Source organism: Arvicola amphibius, chromosome 13 (genome assembly GCF_903992535.2).
Source record: "Arvicola amphibius chromosome 13, mArvAmp1.2, whole genome shotgun sequence".
NCBI lineage: Eukaryota > Metazoa > Chordata > Mammalia > Rodentia > Cricetidae > Arvicola > Arvicola amphibius.
In genome coordinates this window covers 64,158,628-64,179,802 of record NC_052059.1, presented here as the reverse complement: position 1 = coordinate 64,179,802, position 21,175 = coordinate 64,158,628, and the positions used below count along the sequence as shown (strand labels likewise).

Here is a 21,175-nt window from a genome sequence, read left to right as displayed (position 1 = left end):
TATCCCTCACAACAGGCAGCAGGTACTCAGAAAGATGCTGTTGTCCTGGGAATGCTCAGCCACAAGAGGGCAATGAGCAGGCTGTCCCAGGGCCATGGGAACTGGTACTCAGTGCATGGATATCAGCTTTGCTACGTTGAAATTTGTTAGCCAGTGTGATTTAGATAGGAAAGGAAACTTTGTTTCCCTTTCCATGTGTGTGGTATGTATGCCTGTTCACAGTGTGTAGGTGAACATGTATGTATGTGCATTTACACGTGGAGGGCAGAGGCTGACACTGGGGCTCCTCAGTACCGCTCGGTTGTGTGTCCGGAAGCGTGTCTTACTCACTTTTGTCTTATCCACTTGAACCTAGAGCTTGCCAGTGGAGCTGTTCTGGCTAGCCAGCTTGCTCAGGGGAGCCTGTCTCCTATGTCCTGGGACTACAACTGGCCACCATACCTGCCTGGCATTTGTCCACTCTGATAACACTTGGGTAGCAAATGATCTTACTAGAAGCTTCTCCACAGCCTCCTGAAATGAAGAGTTTCTTCATGCTCTCTCAGTCAGGTGGCGGAGCCTATGAGTGCCCTTCTGATGGAGGAGAGTTATCTGTCTATGTTTCTTTCGTTGGTTAATTAATAAAGAAAACTGCCTTGGCCCTTTAAGAGACAGAAAATTAGGTAGGTGGAGTAGACAGAACAGAATTGTGAAAACAAGGAAGTAGAGTGGGGGAGACGCTTCAGGCAGTCTCCATAGGGAGTCTCCATGCTTCTCCTCTCCGAGATGGACGCAGGTTAAGATCTCTCCTGGTAAGCCACACCTCGTGGTGCTACCCAGATTACTAAATATGGGTTAAAGGAAGATGTGAGAATTAGCCAATAAGAGGCTACAGATAATGGGCCAGGCAGTGTTTAAAAGAATACAGTTTCCGTGTAATTATTTTGGGTAAAGCTAGCCGGGTGGCGGGACACAGCCTGCCGTTTCCTTCTACACCCTTCCCTTTTCAACCTGAATCTCTTCATGGTTCATGTTGGACTCTAGACATTTAAAACAGCGATGCCAGTGCCTGGACGCTCAGTCGGATTATTTTCTAGCATGTGCTGGTCCTTACCAAGAAGGTGAACTGTTAGGCCCATGTAACAGTCTGAGGCAGTTGTGTGACTGAAGAATCCGTTCGCTGTTCGGGGTCTGACAGGTACTGTCGGTTCTCGTAGCGGCCCTGGGAGGCCTTTTCAGAACATGTGGTCCATTGATGCAAACATCTGGGCTACCTACCAGAACACAGCAGTGCAACAACTTTGCACCGGATGAAACAGTGGATTTTAGTTTCCTAACTTACTTAAATTAAAGCAGATTAAGTTAATTGGTGTAGGTGGAGGCAGACTGTTGCTCAAGCTGAATATATCATTTGATACCGTTGAAAGGCTGCACTGAAACAGGATATAATTTTCAAATGGTCTCTTTCATTCATATTTAAAATGGTGATGAGCATATGGAACTTTGGTTTGTGAGCTGCAGAGATGGCTCAGTAGATAAGAATCTAGCTGCTCAAGCCCGGGGAACTAAGCGTAGATGCTTAGACCTACATTTTAAACAGAAAACTGTAGGCATGGCTGCCTTGTACTGTACCCCAGAGCTGAAAAGCATCACCAGTGGTCCATCTCCGTACTTGCTGTTCTTGCAGGATGGAAAAGTGACGCTAAGCAGCTCACAGCCGTACTTCATTCTGGAGAGTGCCAAGCCCATCCTGTGCTCTTTAATTTTCACAGCCACTCGCCAGATTGAGAGTGGATTACTTGTAGTAAAATGCTAAGAATACTGAGTCAGGTGACAGAGAAATTGCTCAGGGAAACTTAGCTGGTGAGTAGCAAAACTCTGTCTTCTCTTCCTTCTGTCACTCCAGTGTTGGCTTACAGTTTGCAATCTTTTTCATAGGCATTGATTAGACACAGTTCCTTTTCTTTAACTTGTGGAGTATCATATGCTTTCAAAACCCTTTAAACAACACAGAAATGTGCAAGAAAACCATTCCTCACACCTAAAACTATGCTAACGACTGTCTTTTAAAATTCTGGTCCTCCTGCTTCTCACTCTGCACCACAACTGAATAAAATGGAAATATGAATGTGCAATGCAGTCCTTAGAGGGATTGGAGACGTTCTCAATGGAAAGCACATGCAGAATAACATCTGCTACGTAGGAGGAGCCCAGGTGTCCTTCTACACACAGACACACGCCTGCATACACACTAGGCTGTGGGTTCAGATGTCCTGGTATACACAGCTGCACAGACCTGCATGGTGTAGTAACACCGGCCAGAGCCCAGATGTTCTGCTACACGCAGACACACACCTGCACAGTGTAGTAACACCGGCCAGAGCCCAGATGTCCTGCTACACACACACACACACCTGCACAGTGTAGTAACACCAGCCAGAGCCCAGATGTCCTGCTACATGCAGACACACGCCTGCATACACACAAGGCTGTGGGTTCAGATGTCCTGGTATACACAGCTGCACAGACCTGCACGGTGTAGTAACACAAGCAGGCATACCACCGCAGTCTTTGAAACTAAGCCAACAGTGGAAATATTGTATGCTCCATACCCTAGACTGCTGTGTCACCCCAACATAACCATGGATCTTACTTCCTGTCATTATAGTTCAGTACTAGGTATTTGTCCTACTGTGTTTTGCTGCTGTTTATTTTTTGTTTTGTTTTAGCTGCAAAATATTCTGTATGCCCTGTTAATGATTAGATGCTTTGTATTGTAACAAATAGTGTTGCATGATGAATGATCTTAAACATAATATTTTTTGAGAATTGATCTTCTGAGCCTATATGTAGATATTTACATTTTTCTCTTTCAAAGAAATGTTTCATACTCTTCTATCAAGTCTACTTTTGGAATGGGTTGACATTGAATATATTTGACAAATGCAGTACAGTGGTTTGATTCCTTGGTTTCAGACATTTCGTGTGTGTATGTGTATGTGTATGTGTATGGGTGTTCACAAGTGTGCAGATGTGCCTATAGGCCTAAACTGACCAAGTGTCTTTCTGTTTATTTTCTGCCTTACTGAGACAGTTTCTTGCCAAATCTGTAGCTCCCCAATCTCAGCTAGTCTAGCTAGCCCAGCTTCCCCACCTCTGCTTGCTGCCCTGCCTGTCCAGCTTGTCTATGTTTCTGGGAATCCAAACTCTAGTCCCTACACTTACATAGCAAATGCTTCACACGCCAAGCCATCTCCCAAGAACCCAGACACTTCAATTTTCACATTTATGATTAAGTTACTCTCCTTAACAGCATAAAAGTCATGGATTTAAGAAGGTTGGATTCTACAGTTGAGTGCAGAGTTCTGTAGTTACCGCTAGAGAGCTCCCGTTAGGTTGAGCGTGATCTTCCAAGTGTGTCCACTAAGGTATAAATGTTCAGTTATCCCTTCTGTCTGCGTCCACCCGTTTGTTTACAGACATGCTCTGTGCCTCATGGGTACCTTTTTCACATCTCATTAGACTCGGTTCATGAGTAGGTGTTGTTTCCTAGTCTGGAAAATAATACCATACTCTATATTTGGAAAAACTTGAAGTTAAATGGTAAGAGACAATCTATGTTTTTTTCCAGAAATGTCTGAAAATGCTTAAAAATGTCCATATCTTTATTGCCAAAAAGAAAAGAAAAATCTTGAGTTCTGTTTTGATTCCATTGGGCTAGCTGCCATATAACTGGCACCCACGGAGAAATGCCATTTGGACAGTTTTTTAGCAAGATCAGCTGTAGTGCCATCCGTTAAAATATATTTTCAGAATATTGGGTTAATTTAAACCATTAAAAATAGTGGCATAAATTTTAATTAAGCACAAAAATAATTTTTGGTGTCTGCACTGTCTTTATTATGTAGTGAACATGTCATAGTATGTGGCTCCAGTTAACATGGTAAATAATAACATTGTTTGCACATTCTTACGTCTTTTTTAGGTTTTGAAGGCTAGAGCAACTCTCACTTGAGAATTTCAAGATCTATAGCAAAATCAGCTATTTCTATTCTTTAGTTGAAAGAATTGATAAATGGAAATTTTAAGCTGCCTAGAATAGTGAGTGATGGTATCTCAGAAACATGCAAGAGGTAACCCTAACCAGGGCTTCTCATTCCATTAGGGGTGCCTCATGGAGCACCCAGAGCAGTGAGTCACGTGAGATGGAGGAGGAAGCAGCCGGAGAGCTTGGGAAACAGGAAGACGGGGTGCTCTTGGCTGGTTTGTGTTAGGGTATGGGCCCAGAGGAGCAGAAAGGAGACCACACTGCACAGTCCCAAAAGTGAGCCCTAGAGTCTGGCCTTCAGTTGTAGTCTAGGAAGTCAATGAAAAAAAGTGAGAAACTTTCCGTTCACAGTTGAATCTTTTCTCTGAGGGAGACGATGGCAAAATGTGTGTCTAACACTTTGAACTTTAAACCCCAGGTTCCTTTTCTTACTTCATTTGATCCCTGCAGCAGCCCTGTAAAGTAATCAGAGAGGCTATTGATCGTTCTCAGCTGAGAACCGTGTAGCACGTGCAGATTGAGTGAGAGATCAAAGTAGTTTGCACAGAGTCCTTGCTGCACATCCGTGAGATGGGCAAACTGTTAAACACAGTGCTGTGTTTGTTGTGCGGGAGGTTAAGTGACAGGCCTGTGTTCTAAGAGCGGGTATTGCTTGGAGCGGCCATAAACTGTGTGACATTCAGTCTCAGCACACCCTGCAGGCCCCTCGGTGTGAATAAGGACCAAGTCTGGAGCTCGCTTCTCACACGTTCGATTGTGAAGCGAAGCCACTAAGCAGAGTGATGGGAGACAGTGGATGTAAGGTGCTATCTGTAGTCATTGCTGAAGCTAGCCTAGCACATCAGGACACCAGCAACAGCTCCTACTTTAGTGTTCGCTTCTGTTTACCCCGTGCTCTCATCTAGATTGGCATGAGAGCCTGAAGCTGGCAAGCGTGTGCACCCTAATTCCTTTCTTCTTACAGCAAGGCATAAGTGGATTATGAGGTAGGTCTTTGAGAACTGTTAATCAGCTTAGCTTGAGAATAGCATCAGGTAATGATATCTTGGGCAGCTAACTGCTTCAAGGGTTTATTTGTCCAGCCGGCGTTCTGAGCACTCTGTGGCGGGTGCACTCTTCAGCTGACAGTTTGTAGACTGGTGGAGTTGCCGTAGCGGAGGGTCAGGTCTCTGTAATAGAAGCAGGCTTGAAGAAAAGCCTTTAAAATTACCCCCTCAGTTGACGTTACGTATCACTGCTGTAGAGTCATCTTCCCAAAGCAGAGACGCCTCTGCTCGTTAGCGGGTGTCGTCCTTGCTGCCCTGCTGGTGTTCAGAGTGCTCTAACTCCATCAGTCACATTCAAGCCCAGCAGCTCTAAAAGAAGCCTGTGAACATGCTCTCTGAAATGACTTCGAGAAAACTGTGTTGAGCCTGGAGTGTAGTTGCTGGTGGTCATGAGGGAGTCACTTTTGGATAGGCAAACAGCATGTTACTCCCAATACTCCCAATAGAATTTAACCTGCAATGTCAGAAGCCAGGTGTGCCTCTGAGGGGAGATTGCATCACATCTGGTTACAAGAGTGTTATTTATTATGTTGGAATTTTGTGTAGAGATTAAATCTGTTTTCCTTGTGGAAACAGACTATAGTTAGAAGACATAAAACCTCAAAAATCAATTGGAAAGTAAAATCTTAATCAGAAATACTCTTAGCATATAGATTTCAGACACATCTCCTCTCTGGTACTTTATGCTCTGATAAGCATGGTTCATACCTTTGGAGTGATGGAGATCTTGTCTCCTGTCTTTGGTATGCAGGCTTCTGTCTTCAAAGTCTTACTCAGGATACAGGCACCCTGAAGGGGCCGGCTGTCTGAATAGCTACACAAGATCTTGTAAAGTCACGTTATTAAGTTGATAAACATTAAGGTATATGTTGCCATGTTTTTTTTTTCTTTTGTTTGTTGGACTGGTTGGTTTTTGGTTTTTCAAGACAGGGTTTCTCTGTATAACAGCCCTGGCTGTGCTGGAACTTGATCTGTAGACGAGGCTGGCCTCGAACTCACAGAGATCGGCCTGCCTCTGCCCCCCGAGTGCTGGGATTAAAGGTGTGCACCACCACATACCAGCCATGTTATGTTCCAAGGCAGAACTGTATTTTAGCAATGCATAGTGGCATCAAGGACATGTAAGGTACTATTTTAACCCAAAGTGGTTTTATAGTAAGTATATTTTCTATTATCGTAGCACGAATTGTATTATGCGAGAGATACCTACCAAGATACAGAACAGATATCTGTGGTTAGGTAGTCTTGTTCTGCTTGTATCCCAGGAATTATTTCATGTGCTAGAGATCATATTAAAAAAATATAGATCATCCTACCCTCTCATACCAATGTGGGCTACAAGAAAGTAGGCAAGTAAAATAAAGAAATGTTTGCTTCTACTAAGTGCTCAGAATTAGAACTGAATTGAGGTGGTCCTTAATATATGGCATTATTAGGAGGGTGTAATAATTCAGAAATTGAACTGCTTAAAATTGAAATTGCCGCCAATTCAGTTATACACAATGTATCTTCCTCTGTTTGAATGAATACCTGTATATATTATATACAGTATGTATATGTGTGTGTGAGAGACACAATAAAGATTCTAAATTGTAGGCAAAACAGAATTTCACTTTCTACCCATAAAGAATTTGCCCCAGTGCCTGAAGAGACGACTTAGCAAGTAGCTCAGAACTGTGATCCATAGGAGCAGCAAGCCAGGAAATGTGGTGAGCCTCAAGCCGCCCGAGGCAGTTTCCAGGCCCAAGCACCGTAATGAAGTCACTGAGTCAGAGAGTGTCAGCAGCTAGGGTTTGTGAAGGAGAGTTGAAAGGGCCTCGTACTCAGAGCGCATGGGCACACAGGGCGTCCCCAGAGCCCACTGCACTGCCCTACTATTGTGGGGCGCAACTCCTCTGTTGGAAGCAACAAACCTAACAATTTCTGTGTCTCACAAAGGAAGATTAGTTCATGTTCCCACCTGCAATGTGGAAAGAGCACATAATACAGGAGAAACAGGATGGGTGCAGGAAAGTATTACCCAGATAATGAGGGTAGATTACCCCAGATCAGAGTCTGCCTCAGACTTGCCCAAACAAAGCTGAAAGCAAGCCCTGAGAGATAAAGCTGATCTGAGGAGACTTCCTGACTGCCAGAACAAGCCTAACACTTTTAACAAAACCAGCACACACGAATGTGAAAGTAGCAATGCCCCGCATTCAAACACAAGAACTGCATAAAAGTAATGAACTATGACCTAGAGAATCATTAGGAACAAAAGCAGAAGTTATACTAGGAAGGGCATAGTCTTTTGAGACCTTAGAGCCCACCCCTAGTGATGCACCTTCAACAGGCTACACCTCCTAGTCCTTGCCAAGCAGTTCTACCAAGTATTCAGATTTATGAGTTCATGGAAACCATTTTTAGTCAAACCACTGCACCCACCAAAAAGAGGTACACTAGATGATTCGGACTCTGTTTGTACATTGGAAAGAATGCAGTTGCACTAAATCCCCGTGGGCAGCCATTCTGTAAGTTACCATGTTAAGTGGAAGGAGCAGGAGGGGAACACTGCGCACCGAGCTTTCATTCCCTATATAAACACCCCACTGGTATGGGCAGTTGGCCCTGGAAGGATGTAGTAGAAGCGGTGAGTGGTTCTCTGACTTTCTCTGCTATAGACTGGAATTGTTTTGTCACCTAAGGAGGCTGGAGAGCTGGCCCAGTGGTTACGAGCACTTGTTGGTCTTCAAAGGCCAGGGTTTGGTCCTCAGAATATGCATGACTCACAGCCCTCTGTAACTCCAGCTCCAGGGGATCCAGTGCCCTATACTGACCTCTTTGGGCAACAGGTACATGCATGGTGCACAGATATACATGCAGGTAAAATACTCATGTATCTAAGAAAATAAAAAGGAATGAATCTAAAAAATACAAATAAATTATATAAATGCCTTATAAATGAATCAGGAACCTGGAAAACTCCAAAAGTTAATTTATCACGATGGTTTGCACCGGGAGTAATTCTGTTCTGGGCACTGTACGTCTCAGATGTCAGGCCCACACATCGTTCACACTCAGTTCATGCAGAGGATTGCAAAGGACTCCGTGTAGCAAGGTGGCACATGCCCTTAATCCCTGCCCTCAGAGACAACAGCTCTGAGTTGGAGGCCAGGCAGCATGGTCTACATACGGAGTTCCAGGCCAGCCAGGGCTACATAGTAAGATTCTGTCTCAAAAACAAAGCAACCCCCCCCCAAAAAAAAAAAGTTCAGTTTTTCTTTTCTTTGCTATTGCTCTGCACTTGGGAGGTGGAGACTGGAGGGTCCATTTGCTTCAAGCCTGTCTCAGAGGTGTGATTTGGGCTACATGAAACCTCTCAAGCAAATAAAAAAGTTGAGTTCTTTGAGCCTTGAGGCGTGGTGTGGAGCACACTCAGTCTTCCACCAGTCATCGGTGGAAGTTGCACGTGACGAGGATGCTTGCACAGCCAGCCATTGTCTTCCTCCAGATTTCTTATATTAAGGTTGTAATTTTCTTGAATCTTACAGGCTCAACATCCTGAAACTGCCAACTGCCAAGATGTTTTCTTTTGAAAATAAATAAATATATTCTTGGTTATATATAAGTAGAATACTAGATTTCACAGATAGCATAATGCAAATGAGATACTTTAGCAGATGGACAAATTTTAAATGTATCTGAGTTGTAAAAACAAAAGTCAACTAAGGGGAAAATTGAACTTTTCTTTTGAATGAGGTCTTTGGCTCCCATTGGTAGAGTAGTAATCTAGGGGCTTTGTGTATTGTTTTATTGAAGCAACAGTAAATGTCAGTCTTTCTTAGCACCCGGGATTGTTTAGACAGCTGGTGAAGTGGCCTACATTTTAAAATATGTATATGGCAGGTTTTTGGGGGTATCTTAGTATAAAATCAGTGTGTGTGAGGGTCAGTTTCTAGCATCTGGAAATTTGCCTGCACAGCCAACAGAGCACTCAGGCCCGGGTGGAAACACAGGGCGCTGGAGTTTGCATTCTGAGTGAAGTCAGCTGTAAGATAATTTATTCTACTTGTGATTCTGACCTTCTAAGGGTCGCTTTGCTTCCTGGGATGAGTGACTCAGGTATTTGTCAACATAAATATTTAGAGAACTTACTGGAAAAGATCATGGAAGACAGACTCACACACGCCTGTAAAGCACTTTCTGTTGACTAATTAAATATTTTTTATGTTTGTTACCACTCTGTACGCCGAGTCTGTTTGTCTATCAAGTCTAACATATGCAACAATGAGAAAATACTGCTTTAGTTTTGCCGAAACACTTGGTATTTCAGGAAATGCTGCATCTGCCTTATTTGCGTGCTCCTCTTGCTGTGTCTAGTACCATAGAGTGTTCAAAGGCAGAGTCACTGCTGTCCCTGTAAGGAGTCTGCTGAGAGTCTCTGCTCCACTCTTACAAGACCAGAGTCCTCCCTTACCTTTCTTCAGTGGCCCCCCAGAGATCTTTATCATCATGTGAACCCTGGGGTGACTAGCAAGGCACATGCTTAGGAACTTCAGGACCCGTGTCCTCCCTCATCCTCTCGTGCTCTGCAGGAGCTGCCGCACAGTCAGTGTGGAGAGATGTCTCTACAGAGTACTAGAACTTTGCAAGTCACGATTCAAATACGCTTCATCCATGGTAACCGCACACAGAGTCAGTGTGGAGAGATGTCTCTACAGAGTACTAGAACTTTGCAAGTCACGATTCAAATACGCTTCATCCATGGTAACCAGTGCAGTGTGCAGTTGGTGCTGGGAACATGTTTGTATGTATAGAGTCTTCAGATCTCAGCTTTCCTGCGTGGAAAACTCCACTCCGTCCCGATTTTCCCAGAGGTAAGACAAAACAGAAGAGGTTGTGCATTAGATTAGTTTTGTGTGTTGTAGGGTGAGATGAATCATCCTCCAGACTTGGGTGTGAGCATGACCGTTGATATTGACTGCCAGTTGACAGGACATAGAATCACTAGGAGACAGTCTCCAAGCGTGCCGCTGCTTTCACCGTAGACCTTGGCAAGGATGGTGAGCAGACTGAATCCTCTCCTGCCTTGAAATCTCTGCCATCAAACACATTAGCCCCACGACTTTTAAATTCAGCCTCCATCAGGTTCTCAGGACACAGACAGAAGGCAGCCAGATTTGTTGTCAAATTTTAACCTGAAAGCCTGAAAGCCCCCATTGCGATCATGGCAGAATCCTTGTTCCCGTCTCAATCCTCATGAGCCTGGGCCTCTACTATGCACATTTCTCTCGGGCTTCTGGTCTTCCAGACCCTCATCAGAGGAACCCACCAAGCCATACTCATATCATCGGAGGGCTTTCCTAGCTCAAACTTCCAAATTCTCCCTTGTGCCTCCTGGAGATGCTGTGGTCAGGTCTGTCACAGCAGTACCCCTTCCGGGTACCAGTCTTCCGCGTCAGCCGCTGTCTTGACACTTGGTCCCAGCCCTTCACTGCAGAAAAACCATGAGAGTGGGAGCATGAGGAGCCTGGTCCCGCAGCAAACACAGTCAGGAAGCAGAGAGAGGTGAAGGCCACATTGACTCACTTTGTCCTTTTTATTCAGTTTAGGACCTCAGCCCATGGAACTGGGCTGCCCGCAGTTAAGGTGGCTCTTCCACCTCAGTAAATCTAACTAGATAACCCTCCCACGCCTGCCCAGAGGCTGGTCACTTAGGTGAGTCCTGATCCTTTCGGGTGGGCAGTGTTAGCTGTCGCAGCAAGCCCTTGACTTCCTCTACTTTGTGCTTACCTACAGGATCCAGAGTAACTGGAGGTGGTGGAATCCCTGTGGACAGATTCTCAGAGAGCGCAGGAAGTAGCTGTGGACAGATTCTCAGAGAGTGCAGGAAGTAGCTTTTCTACTGTAGCCTTTGCTGTCCCTGTCTGCTGAGCTATCAGAATCTAGCCGTCTCTTGTGGCTGGTACCACCAACCAAATCCAGCTTCCTTGTAGTTAAGAGTGACCCCAAGTTAGAAACAGGTGCTTCTTAAGCATTCTTGTCTCTGGCCTCTGAGCTTGCTAACTGATTGTCTGCCCCAGGCACTGTCCAGCACTGTGTGTACAGTGGCTTCTCTGTCGAGGCTTATAAAATAGCTCACTTAAGCTGATGTGGATGGGAGCAAAAGTGGCCTAATGCCAAGTTCAAGACCCTTGCTGCTTATCATTTGATTTACTAGGGAATACTATCGCTTTTGATTAAATTCACATTAACACTCTGTGACTTGCTTATCATAGCCATCGCTTAGGCACTTGTCTGAAATAATACGGTCCCTTGACAAATGGAATATCTTAAAGTGTGTGTGTGTGTGTGTGTGTGCACCATGAATAGGGAGTTCTTTTAGAAATAGCACGCATACATATTTTATACATAAATTGACAAGGATGGCAGAAACTCATCTTCCCTGCAGCAATTTGAACCAGACTGATTGAGGATTTATTGCCTAATTATACTTGTCATCCTGACATAAAAGTCATTAGTTCTAGAAAAACGTGTTTGTCATACCAGGATTATCTCTAATTAATACAGTCAGTATCGAACATGTATTTAAAGCCAAAGAGAACAGTCGTCTACAGCACATGTGATGGGCTCCAAGGAGCGGATAGCGAACCTGTTGGGGTCTGATGTTGTGCCTTAAGCACAGCTTGACGTGTGAGGAAGGAAAACTCCAGGCTGCACAGCATCCCGTGCTTCTCTCCCTCACTCCCTTGTTGATGAATGAAGGTTGCAAAAGAGTCGAGAGGCTTGAGCTTATCCAGTCCCCAAGCTCCCCCTCCCCGGGTTGCATTGGTGTCTTTGGGTTGACACAGTGGAGAACATCACATTTGGGTACCCAAGGCAATACTCTCAAAGCAGGGCTGAGAATGCTGGAGTCGGATGGGCTAAGGTCTCCTGTTCTCCCTTCCAGGAAGCAGAGATAGCTCCACTTGCATGTTCCCAGAGAGGAGACCGGGCAGAGTGAACTCCCAGAAACTCTGTATTCTGAGTTAGTTGCCCGGCCGTGCTCCCAGAAGTTCTGCAATAACAGACATCAAAGACAGCTAGAAAAAGACTTTATTAAAGTTTTGAATGATTTGGTTCCAAGAGATGTGTAATAACAGACAAATTTGGTTTCATTTTGAAGAAAAGGAATTCCACTTCCTTGCATTTGAAACACACACACACACACACACCAATGCTGTACTCACTTGGCTGTCATTAATGTGACAGTGTGCATGCTTAACTTTATGAGAAGAGGAGTTGGAACCGTGTTTGGTTTTGAGTCTAGAGGCCTGAGGAACTCCCTGACTTCAGGCTCTTAGTTGAAAGTTGAACCAAGACATACCCTAACTGTCCTCATCCTTACCGGCAAAGGCTGGGCAAGCCGAGCCTGTCACAGGGGCTGCACAGCACAAGAAAGGAAGCAGTGCCTGGCTGAGAGTGGACTTCGCTTTTTCAGGTGGACACAATTGCCCAGTTGTGTGATTTAGTCCACTTCACAGGTACAGTAAAGTAGCCTTTGTGGACCGAAAACAGTTGGTCACTATTAGTTTTTCGTTAGTAAAGAGCAAGGACAGCTGGAGGAAGGAAAATCCGAGTGTCATCTTGTGTCTGTGGCAGGTTTTTTTGTTTGTTCATTCCTTCGTCACTGAATGCTGCAGTGCCCTTGGATCTGAAAATAAGAATGAGTGAGGTCAGTCCTGCTTTGAGGTGCTGGCAGTGTCCTGAGAGCCGCTCCACACTGGCTGCTTCTTGGAACTTGCACAGAATCTCTCTCTCATCTTCTCCAAACCCAGAACCTCCAGTCATAGGCCTCAGCTATGAATTTCTAAATCAGAAACACGCAGAGAACACGGTTTCTCAATATAGTATCATTTTCCCTTGCTAAGTCTGGCCATCACGGTTTGAAATAATAATTTTATGACAATGGAGCAGTGTTCAGTGTCCTGGATGGGCACTGAAAGCGTTCGAGTTCCGGCCCCACCCCTTGCCTCTTCTCACACTTGGGCATGACTCCTCTGTGGTGGCAGTTTCTGCGGAAGGTAGTCTGTCCCCATGAATACCTGTGCTAGGTAGTCTGCCCCCATGATTACCTGTGTTGGGTGGTCCATCCCCATGATTACCTGTGCCAGGTGGTCCATCCCCATGAGTATCTGTGCCGGGTGGTCCATCCCCATGAATACCTATGCCGGGTGGTCCAACCCCATGAGCACCCGTGCCTGGTGGTCCTTCCCCATGAGTACCTGTGCCGGGTGGTCCATCCCCATGAGCACCTGTGCTGGCCAGTTTGGAGAACTGCCTCTCTCCAATTGGATTGTAACCGTGTCTGTTAGAAGTTTTTACTGTTGATTGGCCCTCACGCCCACTGAGAATGGCACCCTCCCTCTGCAGATGTATAAAGGCTAGCTCCACATCAGCCAGAAAAGCATCCTTCCTACCTTCCTACATGGTTCCTGCCTCCAGCTTACTAACTTGAGTTCCTGCCTCACTTCCCTCATGATGAGCTGTGACTTGAAGGAGTGAGCTGTGATAAACTGTTTTCTCCCCAATTGCTTTCTGGTCATGGCATTTGGAGCAACAGAGCAGCACCTAGGTCGATAATAGCTAATGCTAGTGGTTTGCGTTTCTTACATAGGCTGATCGTTGGTGCACAAGAATAATTTTCAACTAAACTTAGTAGAACAATTGGACTCAACCTGGCATGTCTCTAGGTGGTTGGAAGGTGTCCCCAGGGCACCTGCACAGGGCTGAGCCAGGCCCCAGTATCAATGTCAGCGGTCACCCGAGGGTCGGTGCCCACCACACTGGGGAAATGTTAAAACCAGCAAGCACGAGTAATGTTTATAATGATTCGAAGGGACAGGTTTTGAGAGTGAGGAACCTGCCTCACAAGTTCTTGTCCCAGACACGGACAGGGTTTATGGTGGGAATGTGAGAAACTGCTTATGAAGGAACCGTCATACAGAAGTACATTCCTTTCCCAGAGGTTTCCTGTGTGGCACTCGTTACCCCCACACAAGTAAACCATAGGTGTTGCTATTGTGTATAACGTGTAGCCAGGAAGGTCGTGTTAGAATTGAAATGGTTGCACGTTTAATTAATCTTGAACAGAATGTCTTTTAAGGAACCTTCAAATTATTTTAAAGTAACACCTCCATAATTAGTAGTAGTATGAGTTTGGAGGCTTTTTTTTCCACTAACTATAAAGATAGATCCATCCACTTAGTGCAGTGGCTCTCAGTCTTGCTGATGCTGCAGCCCTCTGATACAGTTCTTCGTGCTGCGGTGACCCCCAACCTTAAAATTATTTGCATTGCTACTCCATAACTGTAATTTTGCTGTGATATGAATCATAATGTAAATATCTGATACACAGGTTATATGATATATGAGCCCCCAAAGGGGTTGTGACCTACAAGTTGAGGACAACTGACTTTGTTTATAAGTTGATTTTGCCCAGATTTATTAAAAACAAAACTACCGTGTCTTCAAAATGTACAGTGTAGCATAACTAATGTAAACACTTTGAGTGTGCACTACCGTAAGTTGATTAGTGTGCCCCTCGTGTCTGCCTGTCTTAAAGTGAGCAGTTCTTTAAAAATTTGACTTTTAGTAATGTCACATTGGCAATGGCATGACTATCATTGGTTAAAACATTCTATTTTTAGCAGGGTGGTGGTGATACATGGCTGACCTACATGAGCTAGTTCCAGGACAGACTCCAAAGCTACAGAGAAACCCGGCCTTGAAAAACCAAACCAAACAAACAAAAACCATTCTATTATTTTGTACAAATCCATATAGGACATTCACAGTTTTTTCCAACAACTTTTTCTGTGCTTATAATCTTTGTAGCCTAGGAAAAAAATTACACAACAACATATTTTTAACCTGGCATGTGAAATAAAATTTAAATTTTTAATTTATTAGTCTAAAAATTCTATTACTGACTTTAGGAAATCTGGAGAAACTGTATGTTTGGAGTGTTGAGGGTAGCTCAGTATTTGTAAAATGTTACTCACATGACCATAAGGACCTAAGTTTGAGTCACTAGCACCATATAAAAGCACGGAGGTATGTATCTATAACCCTAGTTGTGGGGAGCAAGGGCAGCTGGATCCCCAGGGCTAACCTATCTGTGGGAAGCAGGGCAGCTGGATCCCCAGTACTAACCCAGCTGTGGGGAGCAGCAGCAGCTGGGTCCCCAGGGCTAACCCAGCTGTGGGGAGCAGGGGCAACTGGTTCCCCAGAGCTAACCCAGCTGTGGGGAGCAGCAGCAGCTGGATCTCCGGGGCTTGCCAGCTTTGGGAAGCAGGGACAGCTGGATCCCCAGGGCTAACCCAGCTGTGGGGAGCAGAGACAGCTGGTGGATCCCAGGTCTAACCCCGCATTGGGGAGCAAGGACTGCTGGATCCCCAGGGCTAACCCAGCATTGGGGAGCAGGGACTGCTGGATCCCCAGGGCTAACCCAGCTGTAGGGAAGAGGGACAGTTAGAACCCCAGGGCTAACGCAGCATTGGGGAGCAGGGACAGCTGGTTGGTTCCCAGGTCTAACCCTGCTGTGGGGAACAGCAGCAGCTGGATCCCCAGGGCTAACTGAGTAGCGAGCTCCAGGTTCAGTCAGAGACCCTTTTCCAAAAGTAAGATTGAATTTAAGAGAGGAAGACACCTCAGAGACTGACCTCTCTGACCTTGTGCAAATGTACGAACACATCTTTATGTGTCCATCATGGGGAGGGGTGTATCTCTAGCAATATGGTTAAATCAAGTCTCCCAAACTAATAAGGCAACTTTAATTGAACTTAAATAGAATATTGTTCACATTAAGGTAGAATTTAACTGACCAGACCAGTGAAGATTTAGAAGACATACTTGGTGGCATTAAGTGAGAAGTGTTTTTTGAGATTTCTGGTTATATTAAAGAGCTCTGCATCCTTTAATAACTGCATTAACTTAATAAAGAGTTATAAAGGATCAACCGTGGAGTTCCTCAGTAGAAGTTATTCAGGATCTGCGAGGTTCACCAGGCTCATTGCTTCTGCGTTCTCTGCTGCTCATTGCTCTAAGCAGTTGTAGTCAAAGAAAGATGCTCTGAGTGTTCTGATTTAACATGCTGTGTATGTCCAGCACTTGAGAAGATTTTCCTGCTCTCAGACAGTGCCTTCCTTCAAGGGAATGTTTACTAGAGAGGCTTATTAAAGTTCTATTTATTACACTTAATATAAAGTAGAGTGACGATAAATAAAAGAACTACAGAACATGAAATTGAAATAATTTGGAGTATAATTTAAATTGATTTCCCTGTTAATTTAGAAATATGAAGAGCATTTAATTACAATTTAAGATATGTCCAAACATATGATGGAGACAGTATTAATAGTATTGTGTCTTATTCCTAGATTATTTGAAAAAAAGCATTGGCTTTATTAATTGTAAAAAGAAAAGAAACAGAAAAACTACAAGTAGGTTGGCCTTACTGTAGAGATGGACGCTCGCTCACTATTGCCCAGACTGACCTCAGGCTCACGGTCTTACCTCCATCTCTCAATAGAGTCTCAGTAGTGTGCAGCCTAATCCTGCTGTCCTGCTTTTAAAGATATAAAATGTATGAGCCCAGCAATTGCTTATGCAAGATGTAACTGAGATGCAGAACCCTGTGTAGATATAGCTGGCATGGGTTAGAACATTATATTGTCACGTAGACATCTTTGCAAGATATTAATAGTGTTTTCAATGACCTTTTTAGTGTGTTTATAATCCCTGTAATAGAGGAAGCAATGAAAGAAAACACTATTAATTTACCCACTGTGTAAAGGAAATTTAAAAATTTTAAAGAAATCACTATAGTTAGTCTAAAAGTTCAGTCGCTTAAGTTTGGTGATAAAAAGAATGTATATATTTTTCTGACAGTATAAGTAAATCAAGTGTTGCAAATAAACTGGTTTTTCTTACACATGTATAGAGTATTTGATAAAGCTTCCCAAATTTTACCTTTTCACTCTTCTGGGTTTTAGGACTGAGCGTGGGGACAGCTCCGACCATTGCTAGCTAATGCTGGGTTTTCCTGGTAGAAAGGTGGCTGTGAGCTGGATCAGAATTGTGACCAGTTGCTAGGAAGAGATTTAAATGAGTTTTTTTTTCTCTCACAATTAGGCTATCAGCTGCAAAGCCCAGCACAGCATATCCTACACTCTGTCGAGGAACCAGACCGTGGTGGTGGAGTACACACACGATAAAGACACAGACATGTTCCAGGTAACGCTTCATCTTTAATGGGAACTCATACGTTTCCCTTTGCTTGTGTATTTTGCCATGCAGCCAGAACATCTCCCCCAGTGCCATTCATTCACGCCCAGGGGAAAGAGGTGAGAATAATAGAAAAATCCCTCCCATTCTAAAGGGTAAGAGGAATTGTGCTCCATGTCCTCAGATAACTTTGGTTGTTTGCTTGTTTGCTTTTGAGATGGTATTAATTCCAACATTTCTCCCTCCCATTTCTTCAGCCCTCCTGCATACTCATCCCAACTCTCCCTCAAGTTCATTGTTATTCATCAATCTTAATGCAATAAAAGATTATACTAACAATAGAAAAAAAGTAAAGCCAGCCTCTTAAAATAAAAATAAACGAACTTTTCAAATAGCACAAGCCAAAGAAGACATAAAAATATTAGAGGCTTCCAGAAATAATTGGAACAGGGTACGAAAAACATATGCAATGTGTCCAGCACCTTCTAGAAAATGTAAAGCCTAAGTGCTTTCTTAATTAAGTTTAGGACAATATGATTTATAGTGAAATTAGTAAGTACTTATCTCAAAAAAGCATTTTTGACCTTAAAAAAAGTATAAGATGAGTGTAGGAAGAATCAAAAGCATATTACAGAGTCTGGAGATGAACCAAGCAAAAGCAGCAGAGAGAAGAAAACATCAGCTAATGAATCTGAGAAGAAAAGACTTAGAAAATGCACCCAAGATTCAATACTTAAGAAACAACAGGAAGTTGTTCTTTTGGGTTTTGTTGGTTTGGTTTTGTTTTGTTTTGTTTTGTTTTGTTTTGTTTTGTTTTCAAGACAGAGTTTCTCTGTGTAACAGTCCTAGCTGTTCTGGAACTAGCTCTTGTAGACCAGAGCTGGCCTCAAACTCACAGAGATCCGCCGCCTCTGCCTCCTGAGGGCTGGGATTAAAGGCGCGCGCCACCACCTCCTGGATAACAATGGAAAGTTTTAATGTGGACTCGTGAAGACAGAAGGCAGATCTGAGCCCAGGAGGCGCACCCTGCACTTACGTATGAGGAGGACACCCGTGCACAGAGTGAGGGCAGGATGAAGAAACAGAGGCCCTGCAGCAACGCTAAGATGGTGTCATGTCTCAGAGTGGGAAGGACTGGTTAGCAAACCAGGCAGCAGGATTTGTTTTTCAGTGTGGCTTCTTTATGGATGTCAGAAACATGAAAGGGGAAGTGGGGACTTGAGACAGCAAATCCAGGTGCCAAAGGTTGGTTCCCTTCCTGCGTTAACCATTTCCCCAGACTCTACGAAAGGAGCAAGAGCAAAACAGAGACAGCTGTGCAAATGAGTGAGAACCGCACATAGCCAACAACTCTATTTTAAGATTGTTAAGCACAGACTAGCTCATGGCAGAGCACTCCTTCCTGTTGCTATTCGGAGACAGAGCACAGAGCACCGTGTGTGGAAGTGGCTTCTGAACATCACCGTGAGTGACGCTCCCAGGGCAGAGTTTCAGCAGCACCAGTGACAGAAACCATTTATTTATGCATAAACTAGAGGCTGTGCGTAAACCATATAGCTGCTAGTTTATACATGAACAGTTAAGGAATAGGAAGTGTGACTTTACCACAAATGTGGTAAAGAATTACATTTCCTAACAATAAAAAACCATAGGTGAGTGCACACTTGAGCATGAATTGAGTGGGTAGACCAGAAAGACCCAGGGCTCCCGTGAGCTTCAGCAGCTCTGACAAGCAGAAGAGCCAGCCTTCATCAGAACTGTCCTCAACATTTTGAAGAAATATTTAATTATCTTTATAGCTATCAGATTAAAAATTAAGGTCACTATTGCTGTAAGTAGCATTCTGAGGAGGAAAACTGTCTCAGAACTAATACTATAAAATTCTAAATGACTAAATTTTCAAAGATTTTTATTAACTAATCATTATATAAATTGCTCAAGTTAAAATATCCTAATCCTTGGGTGCTTGAGAGATGGCTCAGCAGTTAAGAGCTCTGACTGCTCTTCCAGGAGTCCTGAGTTCAGTTCCCAGCAACAACATGTGGCTCAGAACCATCCATAATAGGGTCTGGTGCCCTCTTCTGGCATGCAGGCATACATGCAGATAGAGCACTCATACACAATAAATAAATAAATAAATAAATAAATAAATAAATAAATAAATAAATAAATAAATCCAAATCCTAACATCCCCACAAAACATAAAACAAAATTTGTATTTTAGTTAAATTTTTTATATCCAAAATAAAATAAAAACAAAAGGGAAGTGACAGTGGGAGAAATATGTACAATTCATGTCACAAACAGTGACACTAGACAGTGAGTCCTATAGTTAGTTAGCATTGGAGCCAGTTACAGTTGCTTACTGTGAAGTGCCAAATAATTAAATCATGGCATTAAATAAGGCAGTAATGACAAATACTAATACTAAATATTATATTAATTATTAAATTAGTATCACTGAATGACTTAAACAATTCATAAAAACTCTATAAATAGTCTCTAAAATGGTAATTAAAACATTGACTAGGCAGCTAGCTTTGTGAGGGAAGAACTAGACAGTTGGTGTGCAGATTTGGGGACCATGACTTCTAGACAGCCAGGCACTGTAGATGGCCAGAAGACAGAACAGTTCGGAAGCAAGGATGTTATTTACACACAGTATCAGCAGCAGCGCCACTCTCCGGGCAGCCCACATGCCTCCTGAGTGCTCGCTTCTGCATTGCGCCAAGGGAGACACACGCTTCCCATCAGTTTTGTAGAACTTTATAATGACGTTTAGTGTGTGTGTGTGTGTGTGTGTGTGTGTATGTGTGTGTGTGTGTGTGTGTGTGTATTTCACTGCCAAGCCTTTTTACTGCAAGTGAGATGGGAGCGTTCTCAACACTAACGAAGAGTATCGTGGCTATTTACGGTTGTCACTGACTCTTTCCCACCCTATAGTCTGCAGCTGCTCTTTCCCATGAGGTGGGAAGGCAGGTGCTGCTGATGAGAGACAGTGTACTTTTTTAAGGAGAATCGTGGTCCTTCCCCACAGGCAGGCAGCGTCCTCTGGATGAGTGCGGTCTTCTTACCTCCCTTCCCTTCTCAAAAGGAATAAAGCTGTAGTTGGATTTTGTTCCGCTAACTTCTGAGTGCCTCATTTTGTCACAGTACTAAAAAGAGTCAAGATTTAATAAAATTGAGACTTTTTCACCAGCAAGTATGTGGCAATGCAGAGGGTGCAGCTCGAGCGCCCACTGAAGCACCACAGTGCCTGTCACTAGTACCTGATCCCCAGAGGGCATCACAGGGGGATGGAAGTGCCATCTTTATTTTATTCTGGAAGAAATTTTGGTTTATGGACTTATACCTCTTGATGGGGCAGAGCCTCAAGGGCCCTCTGGGGAGATTGGAACATGTTCTTACAAATTACTGATTTGTGGGCTGCGGAGACGGCTCGGGCAGTGCACAAAGATGGACCTGTTTGATCCCCAGCATCAACATAAAAGCCAAGGCTGGTAGAGGTTTAGACCCCTAGGATGGGCAGATCCAAAAGCTCTCTGGCTAACCAGTCTAGTCAGGCTTCAGGATCAGCAAGAGATTCCCAAATAAAGTAAAGAGAATCAGCAAAGGGACCCAGTTGGTAAAGGCATTTGCCACCCAACCTAATGACCCAAGTGTGATTCCCACAGCCCACAAGGTTGGAGAGGACAGCTCAGGCAAGATGCCCTCTGACCTCCACAGAGCTCCTCATCTGCCCACTCCTGACCCCTGTGCCACATATACATGCACATACAAAAGAAATAAACAGAAAAACTAAAGATAAATAATGGTGAAAGTGACTGAAAAAGACATTGACTTCTGGCTTCTTGAA

General features: G+C 43.9%; 1 protein-coding gene across 2 annotated transcripts in view; it reads left to right on the top strand.

Annotated features, from left to right (window-relative positions):
• The window catches only part of Peli2 (pellino E3 ubiquitin protein ligase family member 2), a 142,654-nt gene that overhangs the window by 106,389 nt on the left and 15,090 nt on the right, over positions 1 to 21,175 (top strand). For both annotated transcript variants that reach the window (XM_038310302.1, XM_038310304.1), the window contains one exon: positions 17,227 to 17,328. In XM_038310302.1, coding sequence (XP_038166230.1) covers positions 17,227 to 17,328 — 102 coding nt within the window. The remainder of the gene's footprint in view (positions 1 to 17,226; positions 17,329 to 21,175) is intronic.